The following is a 20,000-nucleotide window of genomic DNA, read 5'->3' as shown; positions in this document are numbered from 1 at the left end:
ACAGTCTTTCTCAGAATTGAAAACATCCATGCAAGAACTAAGAACTGAATTTTAGCATTTGAGTGACGGTATTGTCCCGGCAGGTGAACAAATCTTGGATTGATTCGAGCACGGCATAAGAATAAGATCTTTCCAGGGCATGTTACTTCGGCCCTGCTAGGCTGCTAACAAGTTCTCGCTTTTCGGGTACACAGACACACACACACCAGTTGGCTGGCTCAAACCTCTCCATTCAATATTTCTGGAAATGGCCTTTAAAGCCTTTATTATATCGTTTGAGACAACACTATTATCCCAGACACTAGCTGCATATTGTAAGGGCGTTTCTTGTACCCCGTGCATTGGAAGGACCATAATGCCGTATGCAGTATGATTGTTTCTTTGTCTCGCCGGCTGCACCAATCAAGTTGCTTCTGCTAGTTGCTGCAAGAAGATAAAACTGAAGAAAAGATACCCACTTTGTCAAAACTACCAGATTTAAGCAATGCCGTGGCAAAATTTGTGAGCATTACCATATTGTTAAGAAACTGGTTCAAATTTACAGATGCAGTCGTATATATTTCCATTGAAGAGCTTTTCTGCCAATCGCTGATTCTTGACCATAGCAAGCTGCGCACAAAAGCTCGACTTGTAAACTTTTAAAAATGGCATACATGATTAGGTGGGACATCTTATCAAAGATTCTGCTCTTTGACTCCAACAAATTGACAGAAAGGTAAGGAAGTTCCAGATTCAGCTGAAGCTACATTGGCAATTAAAATCATTGGAATTCGGAGTTGACTGTGCAGAGTGTCTAGACAAAAAAATACTGCTGTTTGTGCTGTGTGACTTATGAGTCATGACTACAATTATATTTGATGTTCAATGCCTGACTGAAAATATTATTGTAGTCATGATCTGAAACTGATCTAACCATCAAATTTCTTATATATAAAATCTATGGTTCCTTTTTTTAAGATGAGGAAATTTCTTGCACTCAGAACTATCAAGGTTGCCAGTGTAGCAACCAATGAGTAAGGTTTGCAGAAACAAGTACCTTTAGAGCATCACACTTAAAACGGGCATTCAGGTTTGTATGCAGTGACCGCCCCATGCCCTCTAAAATTAACTGCATCATATTGGAAAGCAAACCAATATTATAAATATAACAGAACATTGCAAATGATTCTTGCATGAGAAAATGCACAGCTAAAAATGCTGCAGCCTTACCAAATCTGCATCCTTTGCAGCAGCAGCAAGCTCTGAGCTAACCTGCCGGAAATCAATACATGGACTGCCACATCCATTCTCAACAACCATTAGTGGCACTGACACTGGCTCATCCTTGAGATCATCTTGGATGCCAGCCATTGCATCAACTATCAACCCACCAGCTTCTGCAGCTTTCCGAAGGATACCACAGTGCTGTGATACATTATCATTTGAGTTATATGAACTTAGAGCTAACGACAACAGATAATACAGCTAAGTGGCAAGGGATTGTATTTACTTTGTACCTTTGAGGCTTCAGCTATAATTTCTGGAAGTTCATTAGCAGTAACATCATTCAAAGCTGGCAACGAATTTGCAACAAGAACTACCTGATCACATTAAACATCTATCTATCAATAGAAAATTTATGACAATTGGATATACCATAAGTAATCACCAAATGGGATAATCTTGAAGGTTTGCTTCAGTTCTACAGTTATTTCACAAGGTCAGCCAGACAGCTAAAATCATCTCCATTTTTTTTTATCAGTTCTGGGTTGTCACAAATAAGATCTTTTAGAAATTATCACAACGTTCACCAAGGATGTTAAATAAATGTGATCTATACATTAGCATGCAATATATCGTGTGTTCCCTTGATTGAGTCTCTGCAGCCAGCATTCTGTCTGCTCTTTCTAATTAAATTCAGTGTGGAGCAAACCTAACAAAAAAGGCAAACTCTTTAGCTTTTCAGCATTTCAATTTATACCTCTGTTCCATGGCGTAAAAGCTCCCGAGCTAAAGGAAGCATTCCAAGGACCACATCAGCACCTGAGTTATCAACAAAAAGCAGTGCTCTTTTGTATGGTTGGTCCTTTCTATCAGTAAGCATTATCTTTTTGAACATATCAAAGTCATCAATCTGCAAGAAAAAGTACATAAAGTTAATGATATAGTTTGTGACAGCACAACTCTTTTTTTTTATAACTCTCAGAGGTCGCAATGCAACTGTAACATTTAAAAAGTTCAGACTTGGAATACTTGCCCGCCAAGGACGTTGCATCTTCTTGCGACTCATGCGATAGATTTCTATTATAGTTCCCTTGTGATAAAGGTCTACACAAGCTCGAGATCCCCAATCAAATATATTTGCAGCAAGGACACCTTCAATTAGAGCAAGCAGCCTAGCTTCCTGGATATCCATGAAATGTACACTCAGATGAATATCTAGAGTTGAAGCTTCGCTACAGAGGGAAAAGAAAAATAACAACAATGACAAAATACCCCTAACAGTGACATTGGAATGTTTTGCTTTTGCCAGAAACACATTTAGTGGTATTTTGTTAAACGTGGACTTATGATCGTGGCATGAACCAAAATTTCTCATGTTTCCTCATCCACATGTTGCTAATAGAAAACTGGCATAATCACAAGTAGATAACTTGGGCTATCACAGAAGCAAATGTTAAGATGACTTCAGTTAAGTGCTGAATTAAGCAGAAAGAAGCCCCTCTGTCATATACCTCATTCATACTATCAAGTTCCATCAGAAGATCTTGTAAAACAGCCAGTGAAGCTTCATTTTCCCTTCAAGCAGAAGATACCAGAAAGTTACACAAATGAGAGCATGTGTGCATGCATGCGCACATATAGGAATCCAACCTTTGCTTGATGCTAATATATGCATCAACAAACTGAAATTCTCTCAGACATTCTTCCCTCAACTCCAACAGGTTGACCAAACCAAACTTTCCATAAGCAGCTGGCTCCTCCATCAATCTAACCTGACACAAGTTAGGTAGCAAAGAGAAAGAGAGCAATATTGGCATGAAATAGCAATTTTTTACCTTGCCAGATGAGCAGAAAAGGCATGCGCAAATGCATCTCCCCGCCTTTTGGCATCATCAGTCCCACCTTCACTAGCAACTGCCTACAAATGATAGAATGCACAAGTTAGCCAAGAATATACTGTTTCAGGATTCCATTTACTCCCAAACAGAAAAGAAATGGATATTCAGGTAAATATCCTCAATTCACAAATTGTTACTACAAAATGAAAAACCATATGTGTACTATCTCAGCCCAAAATATGCAATCTCGATGTAAACTTGATTGTGGTGATGGTGAAGTGGAAATATCGCCTTCATTACAGTCAAGGAGCTAAGCTCACTGAGGTATGGAAACAGCAACTAGTCCCTTAACAAGGGAGTCTCTGTTCCTTTTGGCAAACATTTGTGGCAGGTGCATACCTGCTTATGTGGAAACCGATAAAGGTGGTGTGTGTCAAATGTTGTGAACTACTAGTAGGAAGTTCACAGCCTGATATACTTACTTGTAAGGACCCAACAATAAAGAAGCAAGTTTTTTAAGAAAATGTATTTGGATAACATAAGATCAAGGGTGAAACAATTTCTGCTCCATATGAGGTGAGGTGTGGTTCTAGCCTTCTGGGGTTACAGACCACCTCATGCCGACTGTACCAGAGATGCCATTCAATAGACGGATTCGGAAACTGAGGGAGATACATCTGATTAAGTTGGCGAGTGTTAGAATTAATTACTCCTTTATGTAATCCCCTAGCTTCCTGTGCCGCCTGCTTGGCTGGACAGGCCCCTTCACACTCGGCTGGCCCCTTGGGCCACCCTCCTGTAATCCCTATATATGTAAACACTCTGCAATCTATCTATCAATTATCCAAAGCCTGTTGGCTTAACTCTCTATCATGGTATCAGACGACTAATCTGGTCCTGTGCCCGTTCCCCTGCTTCCGCTTTTTTTTCCTGGCACCCGCGCTCGGCGCTTCGACCGCCGCGCCCGCGTCGCCTCTTCGTGCGCGCGCGCCTCTCGACGACCCCCGCACACCCTTGACGGCAGCTGCGCCCGCCCCTTCGACGGCCTCCGCGCGCGCCCTTGACGGCAGCAGCGCGCGCCCCGTCTGCTGCCGCCCATGGCCGCCGGCGATTCCTCCAGCTCTGGCGCCTCGGCTGCCGCCGCAGCGGCCAAACTTCGCGATGAAGCCATCGCCGCCGCCAAGAAACTGGAAGACGAGGCCGCTGCTCTGCAGTCCTCCAACGCCGAGCGCAGTTAGCTCCTTCAAGAGGAGGCGGACCTTCTCAAGTCTGCCGCCGCCGCCCAGGAACGCGTCCGCGCCGCCACCGCCGCTGCTCTCGACACGGAGCGCGCGCAGGCTGACGCCCTGGAGCGACAGGCCTCTGCCCTCCGCGACCGGCTTCGCGCTGAGTCCCTCCGCGACGACACCTTCGAAGATGACGACACGCGCTCCGTCACCTCTGAGGCCGCGGCCATCGCTCACCTTCATAGCCAGGCCGCCGCCGTGCAGAACATCAAGAATTTGATCCCCATCGTCCTTGATCCGCAGTCCTCCAACTACTCCAAATGGCGTGGCTACGTCCTTCTCGTCCTCGGCCGCTACGCCCTGAAGGACCATGTCCTCAGCGACGTTCCTCGCCCCTGTGATGCGGCGTGGTCTCGCATGGACTGCGTCGTCGTCTCATGGATCTTCAACACCATCTCCCCCGACCTCCTCGATGTCGTTCACGAGCGCGACGGCCTCACTGCTCGGGCAGCATGGCTCGGCCTCGAACAGCAGTTCTTCAACAACCGCGAATCACGCGCCATGCTCCTCGATGCCGAGTTCCGCACCCTCTGCCAGGGCGCCCTCTCCATCGACGAATACTGCCGCAAGATGAAGAGTATGGCAGATGCGCTTGCCGACCTTGGCGAGCCCGTTCTCGACCGCACGCTGGTGCTGAACGTCCTGCGCGGACTCAATGAACGATTCCAGTTCATGTCGCAGCTCATCACTCGACAGCGGCCATTCCCCTCCTTCACTGACGTCCGTGCTGATCTCCGCCTTGCTGAACTCAACATGGCGCCACCTTCAGCACCGCCATCAGCCCTCGTCGCCTCATCGTCCGGCAAGCAGCCCGCTACTCCCCCGCCCTCTGCTCCTCCGCGTCCTCATCAGACTACCGGGGGGCAGCTGTCTGGCCACGGGAACGGTCGCGGTCGACGTCGCCGCGGCGGACGCGGCCAAGGCGGTGCACAGGGCGGCTCACCAAGCAGCCAGCAACACCCAGGCGGCCAGCAGCACCCAGGCGGTCAGCAGTGGCCTTCCATGTTCAACCCATGGACCGGGTCCATCCATATGTGGCCTGGGTCCACTCCTGGAGGTCCTCGCGGTCCACCGCCTTGCACCGTCCCGCCTCCATCACCGCAGCAAGCCCTAGTGGCTGGTGTGCCCCCAGGTTACTTCACTCCACCGCCAAACCCCGGGGCATACTACCAGGTACCCCAGCAGGCGCCCTCTCCTACTTGGTCGCCATGGACTACTGAGTCCCTCGCCAACGCCTTCAGCACCGTCTCCCTGACTCCGCCATCGGGCTCCTCGGACTGGGTTATTGACTCCGGTGCTTCCTCTCACATTGCCTCCAACTCTAGTATGGTCACAGCTTCGCCATCTTCTTTCTTTCCATCCTCCATTGTTGTTGGCAACGGCGCCACTCTCCCAGTCGTTGGCACTGGTTTCTCCATCCTTCCTGGCCCGTTTCGCCTCAATAATGTCCTTATAGCTCCTGATATTATTAAAAATCTGCTTTCCGTTCGCAAGTTCACGACTGACAATTCTGTTTCAGTTGAATTTGACCCTCTTGGTGTTTCTGTGAAGGATCTGCATTCCAAGAACACCCTCCTTCGATGTAACAGCCAGGGACCTCTCTACACCTTGCAGCTGCCTGCGTCCTCCTCCGGTCCCTGCGCACTGGTGACTACTCCCTCCCAGACTACCTGGCATCGCCGTCTCGGTCACCCTGGCAAGGCTGCTCTTCAGAGTCTTGCTCAGTCCTCTTCCATCATCTACAGCAAGCCTGACGACGACTCCCTCTGCCATGCGTGTCAACTTGGACGCCATGCTCGTTTACCTTTTACTAGTTCCTCTTCTAGAGCAGCTCAGAATTTTGATTTGGTGCATTGTGATTTGTGGACATCACCTATTACCAGTGTATCCGGTTTCAAATATTACCTTGTTATCCTCGATGACTGCTCTCATTTCCTTTGGACCTTTCCACTTCGGTTCAAGTCTGACACTTTTCCTACTATTTCCAATTTTTTTGCTCATGTAAGGACTCAGTTCGGCTGCACCATCAAAACAGTACAGTGTGACAATGGCCGTGAGTTTGACAACTCCGCCTCCCGTGCTTTCTTTCTTGCCAACGGCGTTTCTCTTCGTATGTCCTGTCCCTATACATCTCAACAAAATGGGAAAGCCGAGCGCATGATTCGCACCACTAACAATGTCACCCGAACCCTCCTCTTTCAGGCTTCCATGCCACCTTCCTACTGGGTTGATGCCCTTGCCACTGCTACTCTCCTCCTGAATCGACTCCCTACCAAGACGCTGCACATGAGCACTCCCTTCTTTGCGCTCTATGGCACCCACCCCTCGTACCATAACCTACGAGCTTTCGGGTGCACCTGTTATCCCAATCTCACCGCCACAACTCCCCACAAACTTGCTCCACGCTCCGCTCTATGTGTGTTCATCGGCTACTCGCCTGATCACAAGGGCTACAGGTGCCTCGATCTCGCCACCAACCGGGTCATCGTTTCCCGGCATGTTGTTTTCGATGAAACAACTTTTCCGTTCTCCCTTCGCCGATCCTCACCTCCTCCACAGGAGCTTGATTTTCTAACTAACGATGACCCCCTACCAGTTTTTCCTTTACCTACAGGTACCCCTGGTCTTGCTGGCACTGTGCCAGCATCCACTTCACGTGCCTGCTCCCAGACATCGCCATCGGCCACCCCGCTGGCTGGACTGGGCGCCCCGGCATCCAGATCGCCTCCACCAGGCTTCCCTGTCCTCTCGCCGCTGCTCGCCCCGGTGACTGGATCACGCACGCCAGTCCCCCGGGCGCCTTCAGTACCCCAAGGCGCCCCCGCGGCAACCCAGGTGCCCCCGGCTCCTCCTATCCAGGCGCCCCCGGTGCCTGCAGCGCCTCAGGCACCATGTCTGGTGCCCGAACCCGTGGCACCCCTGGCGCCTCTGGCTCCCTACTTCAGCAAGCCTCCCGTCACTCACGTGTACTCCAGGCGCCTCCCCGCTTCTGGCTCATCCGCTGCACCCGCTGCGGAGGCCCCTCCTCGACGCTCCAGCATTGTTCCCTCCCCGCCGCGCTATGTCAAGCACGGCCCTCCGGTTCCTACAACGGCTGTCCCCATCCCTCCGGTCGCCAACTCTCATGGCATGGCGACCCGCGGGAAGTCCGGGTATCGGCAGCCTCGTCTCGCCTTACATACTGAGGCCCTGTCACCAGTACCGCGGTCCTGTCGCGACGCTCTTGCCAATCCGCACTGGCGTCGTGCCATGGAAGAAGAACATGCTGCTCTCCTGGACAACCACACGTGGGACCTTGTTCCTCGTCCGGCCAAGGCAAATGTGGTCACTGGAAAATGGATTTTCAAACACAAGTTTCATGTTGATGGCTCCTTGGACAGATACAAGGCTCGTTGGGTCCTTCGCGGATTTACACAGCGCCCCGGTGTTGATTACGACGAGACTTTCAGCCCTGTCGTCAAACCAGCCACAGTTCGTACCGTTCTCACCTTGGCACACTCTCGGGATTGGCCCATTCATCAACTCGACGTGAAGAATGCTTTCCTCCATGGGACTTTGTCAGAAACCGTCTACTACTCTCAGCCCACCGGGTTCGCTGACCCTGCTTTCCCAGAACATGTCTGTAAGCTCAACAAGTCCCTCTACGGGCTGAAGCAGGCGCCCCGTGCGTGGTACAGCAGATTTGCTACTTATCTGCTCAGTTTGGGTTTCACTGAAGCAAAGTCAGACACCTCCCTATTCATACACCGACGCGGCACCGAGACAGTATACCTGCTCCTGTATGTGGATAACATCGTCCTCACTGCCTCCTCTCAGCAGCTCCTCCTCCGTGTGATTGCTGCCCTGAAGAAGGCGTTTGCCATGAAAGACCTTGGTCCCTTGCATCACTTCCTCGGCGTGGCAGTTCAGCGACACAGGGACACTCTCATCCTCTCACAGCGGCAATACACCCTGGACATTCTGGAACGCCATGGTATGAGTGGCTGCAATCCCTGCTCTACCCCCGTTGACACTTGTGCCAAGGTCTCCGCAGATGCTGGCCCTCCTGTGGATGATCCCACTGCCTACCGCAGTCTTACAGGTGCCCTCCAGTACTTGACGTTCACTCGCCCTGACATTGCATATGCCGTCTAGCAAATCTGCCTTCACATGCATGATCCTCGCGAGACTCACCTGGCTGCTGCCAAGCGGATCCTTCGCTACCTTCAGGGCACCATCAGCTATGGCCTGATCATCCCCCGGTCTGCTCGAACTCAGCTTGTCGTCTACACTGATGCTGACTGGGCCGGCTGCCCGGACACTCGCCGCTCCACCTCTGGTTACGCTGTCTTCCTCGGTGGCAGCCTCATCTCCTGGTCGTCCAAAAGGCAACCCACTGTCTCTCGGTCGAGTGCCGAAGCAGAGTATCGTGCTATTGCCAACGGTGTCGCCGAAGTCTCATGGCTGCAGCAACTTCTCCAGGAGCTGCACCACCCCCTGAAGACTGCCTCCCTCGTCTACTGCGACAATGTCAACGCCGTCTACCTCTCCACCAACCCCGTTCAGCATCAACGCACCAAGCACGTGGAAATCGACCTTCACTTTGTCCGTGAACGGGTCGCCCTTGGAGCTGTCCGCGTCCTCCACGTTCCTACAACGTCGCAGTACGCAGATGTCTTCACCAAGGGGCTCCCCTCCTCTGTCTTCACAGAATTTCGCTCCAGTCTGAATGTTCGTTCCATCGACGTTCCGACTGTGGGGGGGGGGTGTTAGAATTAATTACTCCTTTATGTAATCCCCTAGCTTCCTGTGCCGCCTGCTTGGCTGGACAGGCCCCTTCACACTCGGCTGGCCCCTTGGGCCACCCTCCTGTAATCCCTATATATGTAAACACTCTGCAATCTATCTATCAATTATCCAAAGCCTGTTGGCTTAACTCTCTATCAGCGAGTACTGGAAACACAGTCTCGGATGGCTTGATGATTGTAGTTTGTGAGTGAGAACGACATTTGGAAACCTTTTTTTAACATCATGTCATGAGTAAAGAAAAGAGGAACTATGCAGATGTCTTTGCAAGAGCAACATCATACCTTGTCCACGAGGTCCGGCAAATGATCTGACAAAATCTTGAACCAGTACCTAGCACGATGATCTCAGATATCATCAAAGGACTCTATTATATATCTATAGGTAAGAGAAATAGAAGAATACTTGAACTCATCCTGGTCAAGATCAATTGTGTTTGGTTCATACCTACAAAACAGATCAGTTATCACGATTTAGAAGGTTGCATATATGCTGAAACTCTGCATTCGAGAAAAAAGATTCAGAAACTTGTTTATTACTTTTGGTATCATAGCTACAAGGAAAAGCTTAACAAACTGGTAATTTGATGTGAAAAAACTGTTTACCACTAATTTCTAGAGCCTTTTAGGAAATGGAAGTTGAGCTCCATTTTCTGTACTGATTTTACTGCAACAGTTAGTATTTAGTTGGTCCTTTTCTGGGTTGACAAATAGAACTAAATTATCTAGGAAGAGTTCATTTTCAATAATATGAAATTTCACCAACTTCCACACACATACTAGAGAGTAGACACATGAGTTAAACATTTGTCTTACGTCTTTGGATCCTCTAACAATGGAAACACATCCAATGTGGGTACAAGATGGAGAACACCGACATTTAGTGCTGCACTTGCATCTGACCGCAAAATGTCGCCCTTAGAAGTCGGCCTTTCAAAGCCTCCCATACCTGTTGTAGCTGGAACTCCCATAGGTACAGGGGCAGTAATCTGAGTACCCTTCTGCACAAACTTCTCCATCCATGATATCTGTACAGTTCAAAATGGAAACATTTTTAAATAATATTGGCGATCAAAAGTGAACTAGATTTAATAAACGATGTTGAATAAGAAGGAAATGTTATCTCATTCCAGCATAAAATAGTAGCAAAAAGATATCGACTAATTCCAGGGGCCTTTTCATTTTTTCAATAGACATAGAAATTTTGGTCGCCCCTTTTGGTTCTTGTGCATGCCTGTCATGTAGTTTGACTGAGTGACATCCATTTCGAGTTTTCAAAGGTGTAACTTTATCGAGCATCAGATTTGTGTTAAGAGAGGATGCCATACTCAGAAAAATAACCAAACCATCATAGCCATAAAGTTAACCATAATCAGGAGAAGATGCCCTTGCCTTCTCATTGAGATCTCCAAGAGGTGGCCCGTGAATCTTTCCACCAACATATGGAGCACCCATTGGGAAGCGTTCAACCAAATGATGTACCCTTAAGTCATCGAGACCATGCTTCTCATAACTCATAAATGCACCAAGAGCTCCTAGAAAGCCCTCATGGCGCAGAAACATAGCTTGTGCCTCTCCTTTTGACCTTTACCAACACACAACAACAGCAACAACAACAACAAAGCCTTTTAGTCCCAAGCAAGAAAATGGGAGAACGTTTTTTTTTCAAAAATTAATATAAATAACGTAACAAACCATAAAGAGGGGAGGGGGGGGGGCATACCAGAAATGCACTGCAAAAGAAATTGTATCCATGGTGTAGGCATGGCCACGGATGAAGAATCCACCAAAAAATATCCTCTTGAGTCCATACCGAAGTGCATTTAGATAGGAAATCTACAAAAAAAAAACCCGAAGAAACAGGACCCACAGCTTCAATTGAGTTGAAAAATAGACCACAATAAATTAGATAACTTTTTCTTCTTAGTGCAAAGAAACACAGCTCTCCTGTGTATTTTCTAGAAAAAAAATAGAGAGCTTAGGTATATTTCAGAAAAGGTGAAACGTGCCTGTATCAGTGTGAATTGATACAGATGACTGAGTGTTCAGTGATAAAACAACAACAATGGCACTTTGGAAGTTTAAAATCAAATGTACTTCTTCCGATAAGGAATTATGCGCCAATCATAAAGCGAAGACGCGCCAAGTTCTGATGAAAAAACTTGGCTTCATGGAGGAGGACCGTTCGCTGGACGACGCGCTGCTGGGCTACTTCAAGCTGTTCGGCGGTCCACTTTCAGGGACGGTGATCCAGGCATTGACTGTCCTTTGTGGCCTCGGCGACGACTCTGGGGCAGGCTGCTCCCAGGCTTAGGCTTCATAGTTCGGTGCAAGGGCTACATTATGTAACTCATGTCAAGCTCCAACCATTTGTATCTTCAGTTCAGTAGGTGTGTCGTCGTCTCCAGTTATGTATCGGCTGTGAAGGATGCAGTGGTGACGGCCAGGGGCCAAAAATCACCAAAGCGCTCTCCACTCCTTCAGGGTCACCATGTCATCTTCAGTTGTTATTCTACTATGTCTGCAACAAAGTTACTGCCATCAGCGCTGCTAGCTACCTGTTGTAAGCTTCGGTTTGGAAATACTACTGTGATCGGCTGCAGCCAGTTTACTCGCTTCAATGTGTCTGTTCTTCCCTTGCAGTTTCTGCACAGGCTGTTATTTGGGGTAAATCTTGTTTTCAATGACACAACGTAATTGCAACATCCTGTGCTGGAACGTGAGAGGCCTCAATGATGTGGTGAGGCAAGATACAGTGAGCTTGCTAGTTAGAGACAGCCTCCACCATCGTGTGTTTGCAGGAGACGAAGATGCAAAATTTGGATCAAGGTGTTGTCAGACGTACTGTTGGGGCTAAGTTCGCCAACACTTTTGTGGTACTACCAGCCACTCAGACATGAGGCGGCATTCTTATTGCGGTCAATGAGGATTACTTCCAGCTCTCCGACCAACATTTATCTACACATGCAGTGAATGCAACAGTCACCATGAGGGCAGATGGAGACACCGAGAAATTACAATTTCTACAGGAGCTTGCAGCTATTCCTTGCCCGGCCCATGGGAGATGGCTCATCCTAGGAGATTTTAATCTCATCTACCAGGCAGAAGACAAAAACAACTCCAATCTAAACCGTCGCCTCATGGCCTCCTTCAAAGCGGTCATCGACGACCTGAACCTAAAAGAGACAGGCCTCAACGGACGTCATTTCACTTGGACCAACGAGCAAGACAATCCGACATTAACAAGAATCGACATATTATTTTGCACCCCTGATTGGGAATTAACCTTCCCGACATGCTTTCTCCACTCTTTGCCTTCTCTCATGTCCGATCACACCCCGCTACTCCTGCAGAGAGAACTTGAGCACTGCCACAACCGGACCTTCCGCTTCGAAAATTTTTGGGTCAAGATGGATGGTTTTAGGGACTTGGTGGAACAAGTCTGGAGTAAACCTGTGCACTCTTCTTTACCCATCAAACGGTTGCACACAAAATTAGCACGAGTGGCCAAAGGCCTTAAGCGGTGGCACAGGGAGAAGGTTGGGGACACACGGTTGCAGCTGGCCATCGTCAAAGAGGTGCTGCTACAGCTTGAGGCAGCGCAGGAATTTAGGACACTCACACAGCAGGAACTCGACCTGCGCCGGTGTCTAAAAATCAGAAGCACCGGCTTAGCTGCCATTGAAAAGTCAAGGATTAAACAGCGGGCTAGGCTCACATACATCCACAGCGGAGATGTAAATACAAAATTCTTCCACATTCGGGCCAGCACAAGATTGAGGAAGAATTATATCCATTGTCTGCACACAGATGGGAGGGTGGCGACTACACACAATGACAAAGAAAAAATCATCGCGGATTACTTTTCAGCACACCTAGGCTCACATACACCGAGGTCAGTGACGTTCAGCTGGTCGGCACTCGGTTATGTCCCAAGGGATTTATCGGCTCTCGAGGCCCCGTTCACGCAAGAAGAGATCAAAGCGACAATAAAGTCGATGCCACCCGACAAGGCGCCGGGCCCAGATGGTCTCACGGGTGCCTTCTTCAAAGCCTGCTGGGACATCATCAAAGACGATGTTACTGTTGTGGTGAACAGCCTGTACATGCTAAACTCCCAAGGCTTTGAGCTCCTAAATACGGCAAACATCATCCTACTCCCAAAGAAAAGGGACGCCTTGCGAGTTACAGATTTTCACCCAATGAGTCTCATTCATAGCATAGCGAAGATTTTTGCCAAGTTACTTGCAAACAGGTTGGCGCTGCTGCTGGACTCCTTAGTTTTGAAATGCCAAAGCGCATTCATCAAAAGGAGGAGCATCCACGACAACTTCCTAGATGTTCAAAACACAGTACGGGCAATGCAAAAGATGAAGCTGCCCACGCTGTTCCTGAAACTTGACATACACAAGGCCTTCGATACGGTCAGCTAGAGCTACCTTCTGGAGGTATTGCAGGCCTTAGGGTTCGGACCACGCTGGCCGGAGTGGGTATTGATCCTTTTCCGCACGATGTCGTCGAGAGTGCTGCTAAATGGACAGCAAGGCCCAGCTTTCAATCACAACAGAGGGGTTCGACAGGGCGACCTTCTATCGCCCATGTTGTTCATTCTCGCTATGGACCCGCTTCAACGCCTGCTAGACATGGCAACACAGCAAGGCGTCCTCTCTGCTCTTCCTCTATCTACGGCCAGGTGGAGGACCTCCATGCATGCTGACGATGCGGCTATCTTCATTAACCCGATCAAGGACGACATGGACTCCATCACGACGATCCTCCAAGAATTTGGTAGGGTCTCAGGCTTACATATAAATCTGCAAGAGAGTTCCGTCCACCCGATCAGATGCCAAGACATCGATCTAGACCATGTGTTAGCCTCCTTTGCAGGGGCAAGAGAATCATTCCCGTGCCGCTACTTGGGACTGCAGCTACATACGAGATCCCTGCAGAAGGTCCATGTGCAACCGCTCATTGAACACATAGGGCAGAGGCTACCTGGTTGGAAAGGTAGAATGCTCAACAGAGCGAGCAGACTTACTTTGGTCACCTCAGTGCTATCCTCGATGCCTACCTATCACCTCACCGTGTTCCCTCTGGCGGTATGGGCAAGAAAGCAAATTGACAAAATCAGAAGATCATTCTTGTGGAAAGGTGATGTGAACGCCAACGGAGGGCATTGCTTGGTAAATTGGCCGACAGTCTGCATGCCAAAAGATTTGGAAGGGTTGGGGGTGCCAAACTTGGAAAATTTTGGAAGAGCCTTGCGCCTACGTTGGTTGTGGCAGGAGTGGGTTCATGACTCAAAACCTTGGGTAGGGACGACACTACCGTGCAATGACCTAGACCGTTTGCTCTTCAACGCCTCAACAACGATAACAATTGGGAATGGTAACAAGGCATGTTTTTGGCATCACAATTGACTAGACGGTGAAGCTCCAAGATACCTAGCGCCCCATCTTTTCCAACTAGTGGGCCGAAAGAACAGGACGGTTTGCCAGGAACTACAAAATGGAAATTGGATCCGCTCCCTCAGGACGCGAATCACAACATCCGTTCAGATACAAGAATTCGTCGCCCTCTGGTTCAGGATTCAGGAAGTGCAGCTCACGCCCGATGTGCAGGACTCCGTAGTGTGGAGATGGACGGCTGATGGAAACTACTCCACACGTTCGGCATATAACATACAGTTCCAAGGTTCACACTGCAAGTTCCAAGCTGATCTCATTTGGAAAGAAAGGGCGGAAAATAAATGCAAGATACATGCCTGGTTACTAATGCACGACAAAATCCTCGCGGCGGATAACTTGCAAAAGAGAGGGTGGCCACATCATGAGCATTGCGTCTTGTGCAATGGACCTTTGGAAACAGGACTGCATCTATCTTTGCTATGCCCCTTCGCTAAAGCCGTCTGGAGCCAGGTGTTATCTTGGGAAAACTTTGATGTGCAACTGCCCCAACAAGATCCCCAGTGCCTGGCCACCTGGTGGGAGGAGGTGGTGAGCAAGGTGCCAAAGCAAGAACGCCGAACATTTAATGGAGTGCTCATTTATGTTGTGTGGAACCTGTGGAAGGAAAGGAATAGGAGAATTTTCGAAAACGAGCACAAAACATCGGAACAAGTCGCCTATCTGGCCAAGGAAGATATTGTTCAGAGACGTAGGGCCATGTGTAGTGCGGGCTAAATCAACAAGCGCATGAGCGGTGGCTTATGTGTGTCAGCTCTATGGCCGGTGTTTGAGTTGGTCCTATGACTAGGTTTCTTGGCACCATTGGTGCCTGTACATAAAACTCTATTTCCTTCTTAATTGAGCGGCAGAGCTCCTGCCTTTACTTTAAAAAAAAATCAAAATCCAGGGCATGGTAAATGAATGAAATGACCAAACACTACAATTTGTATTTTAGCAACTTAGCATGCAACATCAAGCATAAAAAATATGTGAGTTTACTTATTGCTATGAGCACCATTAAAAGTTATATTAGACCTTCACCCACCAAAGAACCAATTTCAATACACTGTTTAGCACTGTCGTCTAGTATCATCTTTGGAATTGCTCGCTCTTGGTTTCATTAATTTTCAACTCTATCACTTTCAGATTATGAGAAAAGTCAATATATAGCATAAAAAATGTTGAAATATCACTTATTTTATTGTCTTTTCTTCAGAAAAGAACACAACCACTCAAAGCTAGGCTAGATCCCTGGATAAATTAAGCACACAAAAAAGCTCCACGTTTAGATAAGCTTCATTCACTGTTTCATTTACTTGTTCACATTTTTCAAAAATCTTTTTAAAAAATTGTCAAGTGTGTGTATCTAGAGAAAAGGTGTGATGCGAGTACTAAACCATTTGTCTTGGACACTTATCTCACTAGTCATTCACCATTTATTTACCATATCATGTCCTCACAAGGTTGACATACCTGGCCAATGTTGTATGAAATCATCCGTAACAGAGAGAGCGATATATCCTCAGGTCTATAATCTGATAGCTCTTTGTTTTCTGAAATTATCTTTCCAAAACTAGAGGCAATTGTAGATGCTGAAAGGCCAATCTGCCATATAGCAGAAGCATGCATAATTAATACCCACATAAGACAAGAAGTTTAATAACACTTTTTTCTAACATACAGTGCACACTGCACACTGCACACTGAATGTTATCCTAATAACGGGTCAGAGTCAGACTAGCAGCTTTAAGTAAAAAAAAAGGGCGTACCCAGTGCAGAGAACTCCCGCTCTGTGCGGGGTCTGGGGAAGGGTGTCAGTGGCAAACCTTACCCTCATCTGTGTAATGCGAGGAGACCGCGACTCGAACCCAGGACCTTCCGGTCACAGGCGGTAAGACTCTACCGCTTGCATCAGACTAGCAGCTTTAAGTAGTGCATACAATAACTTATGGGGAATATCAACATGTTTTACAATTATTTACACATTTTATGCTAATAGTAACCTTGGAGTAGTCCAGACCACCATATATGTCTCCTACAAGCATGTCCATGGTGCTGTTGTCTCCACGCTGGCTCAACTCTAGCAACTCATCAAAACTGAAACAAAATTACTGAGTTTAGGAGAAATCAAATTGCATACAGAAATATCTGGTGTCCATGGGCAGAAAAATAGCACCTCTTGCACTTTGTCATTAGCCTCCCCAATCCCCAGTAAGTACCACCACCAACATTTGTCCCACTTACTCGCTGAAATTGCCCATGCCCGTCAACCTTTGAAAAAGAATGGTCAACAAGATCCGGTGACACTCAAAAGAACAACAAACTAGAAATCTAACCACAAAGTTACCTTGATTATACTAACACCAGATCCAACATTAACAAGAAGGAAGGGAAAAAGGTCATTCCGATCAATCTGAACATATTGCTTCTGGCCATCCATGTGTGTAAAAGCTTCATGACGTATAGCCTGACAAGTGCAGAAAAAGAGTGTTATTTACTTGCCGGTAGTTTGTAATTTAGATTCATGAATGTTAACACACTTATTACTAACATTACTAGTTTAATACATCTCCAACAATCCACTATAAACATCACATACAAGATAGATGCACAGTAGAATATGGACTGAATAAATTGGAACCTTAAGCAAAAAGTTTGCTCCAGCCACAAGACAGTCCATTTCATCTTCCTTTTCAAGGCTGACTCCCAATCTTTCCTTGAAGACATCTGCATACTTGTATGCGCCACCACCTGTTGCCTTTCCACAAAATATTACACTCAGAAACAAAATAATCCTAAGGCCATAAATCCAAATAAAGAGAACTAATCTGTGCTTACAAAAATAAAGTATGTAATGGAAGAATTATTAATGCAGCAATAAACAGATACTCATCACAAAAAATGACTTCTGTAAAGACTATTAATTCAGCATCTTTCTCTTTTCCTTTCAATGGATGAGAGGATCTCTAGGCCTTTCCCCTTTTTCTCTTTGTTGTTCTTTTTTCTTATTCAAGGACGATTGAGGTGCCCTGAATCCAAACATTTACTTATACTTATATAGAGTCTTCAGACATATCAATCATGTTGTCTCTTTAGTTTTTACCTTAATTACAATGTCATCAGGCTGAGCTCCTGAGCGCCACGAAGGTGAATCAATTCCTGCAGCATATAACTGCTATTCAATGCTAACAAAATACAGGTGAACCATGATTCAAAGGTAACAGAAGCAATCGAAGAACCACAGGAAACTATGTCAACAAGGTGATGGAAATAACTAGGAAGATGATACAACATTCCAATTGTTTATAACTAACACCAGTGTTTGCATACCACCACGATGTAGTTGTTTGGAAGAAATGAAATCCAAACATTCATTTAGCTTCTCAGTCTCGAACTTGACAAAGTGGAGCCTCCCTCCAAGAATCGGGTAGCTTCTCCTGCCACCATTAAACATCCCAAGTCTTCTCTTTGTGGATATCTTGCGCTTATCTTCAGTGGAGAGCTCAGCATGTCGCGAGAAGTATACCAGTTTTATAAGAGAACCTAGAGGGAAAACATACATTTCAAACTTCAGAGTACAAAATGTCCGACCCTTCTACAGTGAAGAAATTATTGTTGGCAATTGCAGGTTGACAATGAAAAATAAAACTCTGAACCAGTTATAGAAAACTGGCGCATTTTAATCCATCAAGCACATCCTAACAGTTCAGGAGGAACAACAAGAGTTGGAAGCGTATGCACAGTCCCACCTTGATGGCTTACTGTTGCAAGTAGCATGTTATCACCACTATGAATCCGCAGATACACTCTTAAATGGTTCACACAGTCGTCCTGAGATGCAGTAGCAATCTGGAAATGTTCGGGTGTTTGGTTTCAGGAACTAAACTTTAGTCCCTATCACATCGGATGTTTGGACACTAATTTGGAGTATTAAACATAGAGTAATTACAAAACTAATTGCACAGATTGAGACTAATTTGCGAGACGAATTTATTAAGTCTAATTAGTACATGATTTGACAATGTGGTGCTACAGTAAACATATGCTAATGATGGATTAATTAGGCTTGATAGATTCGTCTCGCAAATTAGCCTCTATCTGTGTAATTAGTTTAATAATTAGCTCATGTTTATTCCCCCTAATTAGCATCCGAACGTCCGATGTGACAGGACTGAACTTTAGTCCCTGGATCACTGTGGGACTAGCAGGCGGAAGTGCCAACTTCTGAAAATTCGACCACAGTTGGGTTTCCACAGTCACATGCTAAATTGCTAAGTATCCCGCATCTCATCTACTTTGATTAACCAACTCGACACAGAAGCTTACACAGCTACCAAGCGATAAACACTGTTGAGTCCAACAGTGAAGCGGAGGCGGGGAGACGCGCACGGGGCACGCACGTACCGCCGATGTCAAGGGCGAGGTGGGAGATGTCGTCGGATTGGTTGGGCAACAGGATGGTAGGGTTGCGGTCCTCCAGCGTCCCGTGGATCGCCGCGCCGCTGAGGTCCAGCTGCGGCCGCGAGCTCGACCGGGGCAGCATCGTCGTCGCGGTCGCCTGCGCCGCGGAAGAAGACGTCTCCTCCCCCACCTCCTCCCCCGCCTCGTGCTTCACGCCCGCCCCTCCTTCCCCCAGCTGATCCTGGATCGGGTCACTATTATTGGCCGCCATTTGGATTGGACCAGTGCAGTGGGACGGAGTGGAGCCGCCACCAACAATCCACCAACCAAAATCTTCCCGCGGCGCGTACAGCGCTGCCGGCTGCCGCCTTGGGGAGATCGAAAGCACCAAACACGCGAGACGGAAACGGAGACCGGGGAATCGACGATGGGCCCCAGTCGTCGCCCACTGGGGGTGGAGAGGAAAGCGGCTGAGCGGGCGCGGATTTGTTGCTTGCGGTTGCGGGCTTGTGGCTCTCGGTGAAACGCAAACGTTGCGGAAAAGTCAAAATCTGATTGATGTTTTGGACTTCGGAACCCTTTAGGCCCATATACTCCCTCCTCCATGGTCGCTATGAACTCATGCCTTTGCGGAAAAAAAAGAAAGTTTATCATGAAAACCTATTCAACAGTCTATCTAATAATATTAATTATATATCATAAATTTTAATATTTTTATACATATTATATTAAAATTAAGATGATTTTTTATGAATAAATAATAATATTTTTATAGGACGGAAGGAGTACCGTGGTATGTTATCAGGTTCCACTAGGAACATTCGAAAACGTACCCTGCCTCACATTGCCGTAGGAATTTTGGGATGGTATGTGGAGGAGGATTTTAAAAAAAATACAATAATGTGAATATAATAGAGACTAATATAATTTTAATTGTCTATATTTACACACACAAAATTGTACACACTTCATATCGATTTAGTTACGAAATCGAAAGTGTATGTTGGAAATTTAAGTAAGTTAGTATATAGGAGCACACAT

At 47.1% G+C, this 20,000-nt stretch overlaps 1 protein-coding gene across 3 annotated transcripts; it reads right to left on the bottom strand.

Annotated features, from left to right (window-relative positions):
- Positions 1-16: 16 nt before the first annotated feature.
- Positions 17-19,503, bottom strand: LOC136550063 (pantothenate kinase 2-like). 3 transcript variants are annotated; one of them, XM_066541513.1, is made up of 23 exons: positions 18,963-19,502; positions 17,889-18,101; positions 17,662-17,717; positions 17,200-17,316; positions 16,906-17,025; positions 16,735-16,829; positions 16,562-16,655; positions 16,032-16,163; positions 10,835-10,947; positions 10,504-10,696; positions 9,928-10,139; positions 9,518-9,559; positions 9,397-9,445; positions 3,039-3,121; positions 2,854-2,970; positions 2,715-2,778; positions 2,237-2,383; positions 1,961-2,113; positions 1,497-1,580; positions 1,210-1,404; positions 1,037-1,108; positions 513-609; positions 17-439 (listed from the first exon to the last, which is right to left on the bottom strand). In XM_066541513.1, exons 1-22 carry the CDS (start codon positions 19,228-19,230, stop codon positions 520-522), a joined length of 2,709 nt encoding a protein of 902 aa, XP_066397610.1. In that variant the 5' UTR covers positions 19,231-19,502; the 3' UTR covers positions 17-439; positions 513-519. The 3 variants fall into 3 exon arrangements, with proteins under 3 accessions (XP_066397610.1, XP_066397611.1, XP_066397613.1); XM_066541514.1 differs by having other exon boundaries at positions 17-423; XM_066541516.1 differs by lacking the exon at positions 16,032-16,163 and having other exon boundaries at positions 18,963-19,503.
- Between the last annotated feature and the right edge of the window lie 497 nt (positions 19,504-20,000).

Source organism: Miscanthus floridulus, chromosome 4, assembly GCF_019320115.1.
Source record: "Miscanthus floridulus cultivar M001 chromosome 4, ASM1932011v1, whole genome shotgun sequence".
Taxonomy (NCBI): domain Eukaryota; kingdom Viridiplantae; phylum Streptophyta; class Magnoliopsida; order Poales; family Poaceae; genus Miscanthus; species Miscanthus floridulus.
This window is presented reverse-complemented; position numbering and strand designations above follow the sequence as displayed.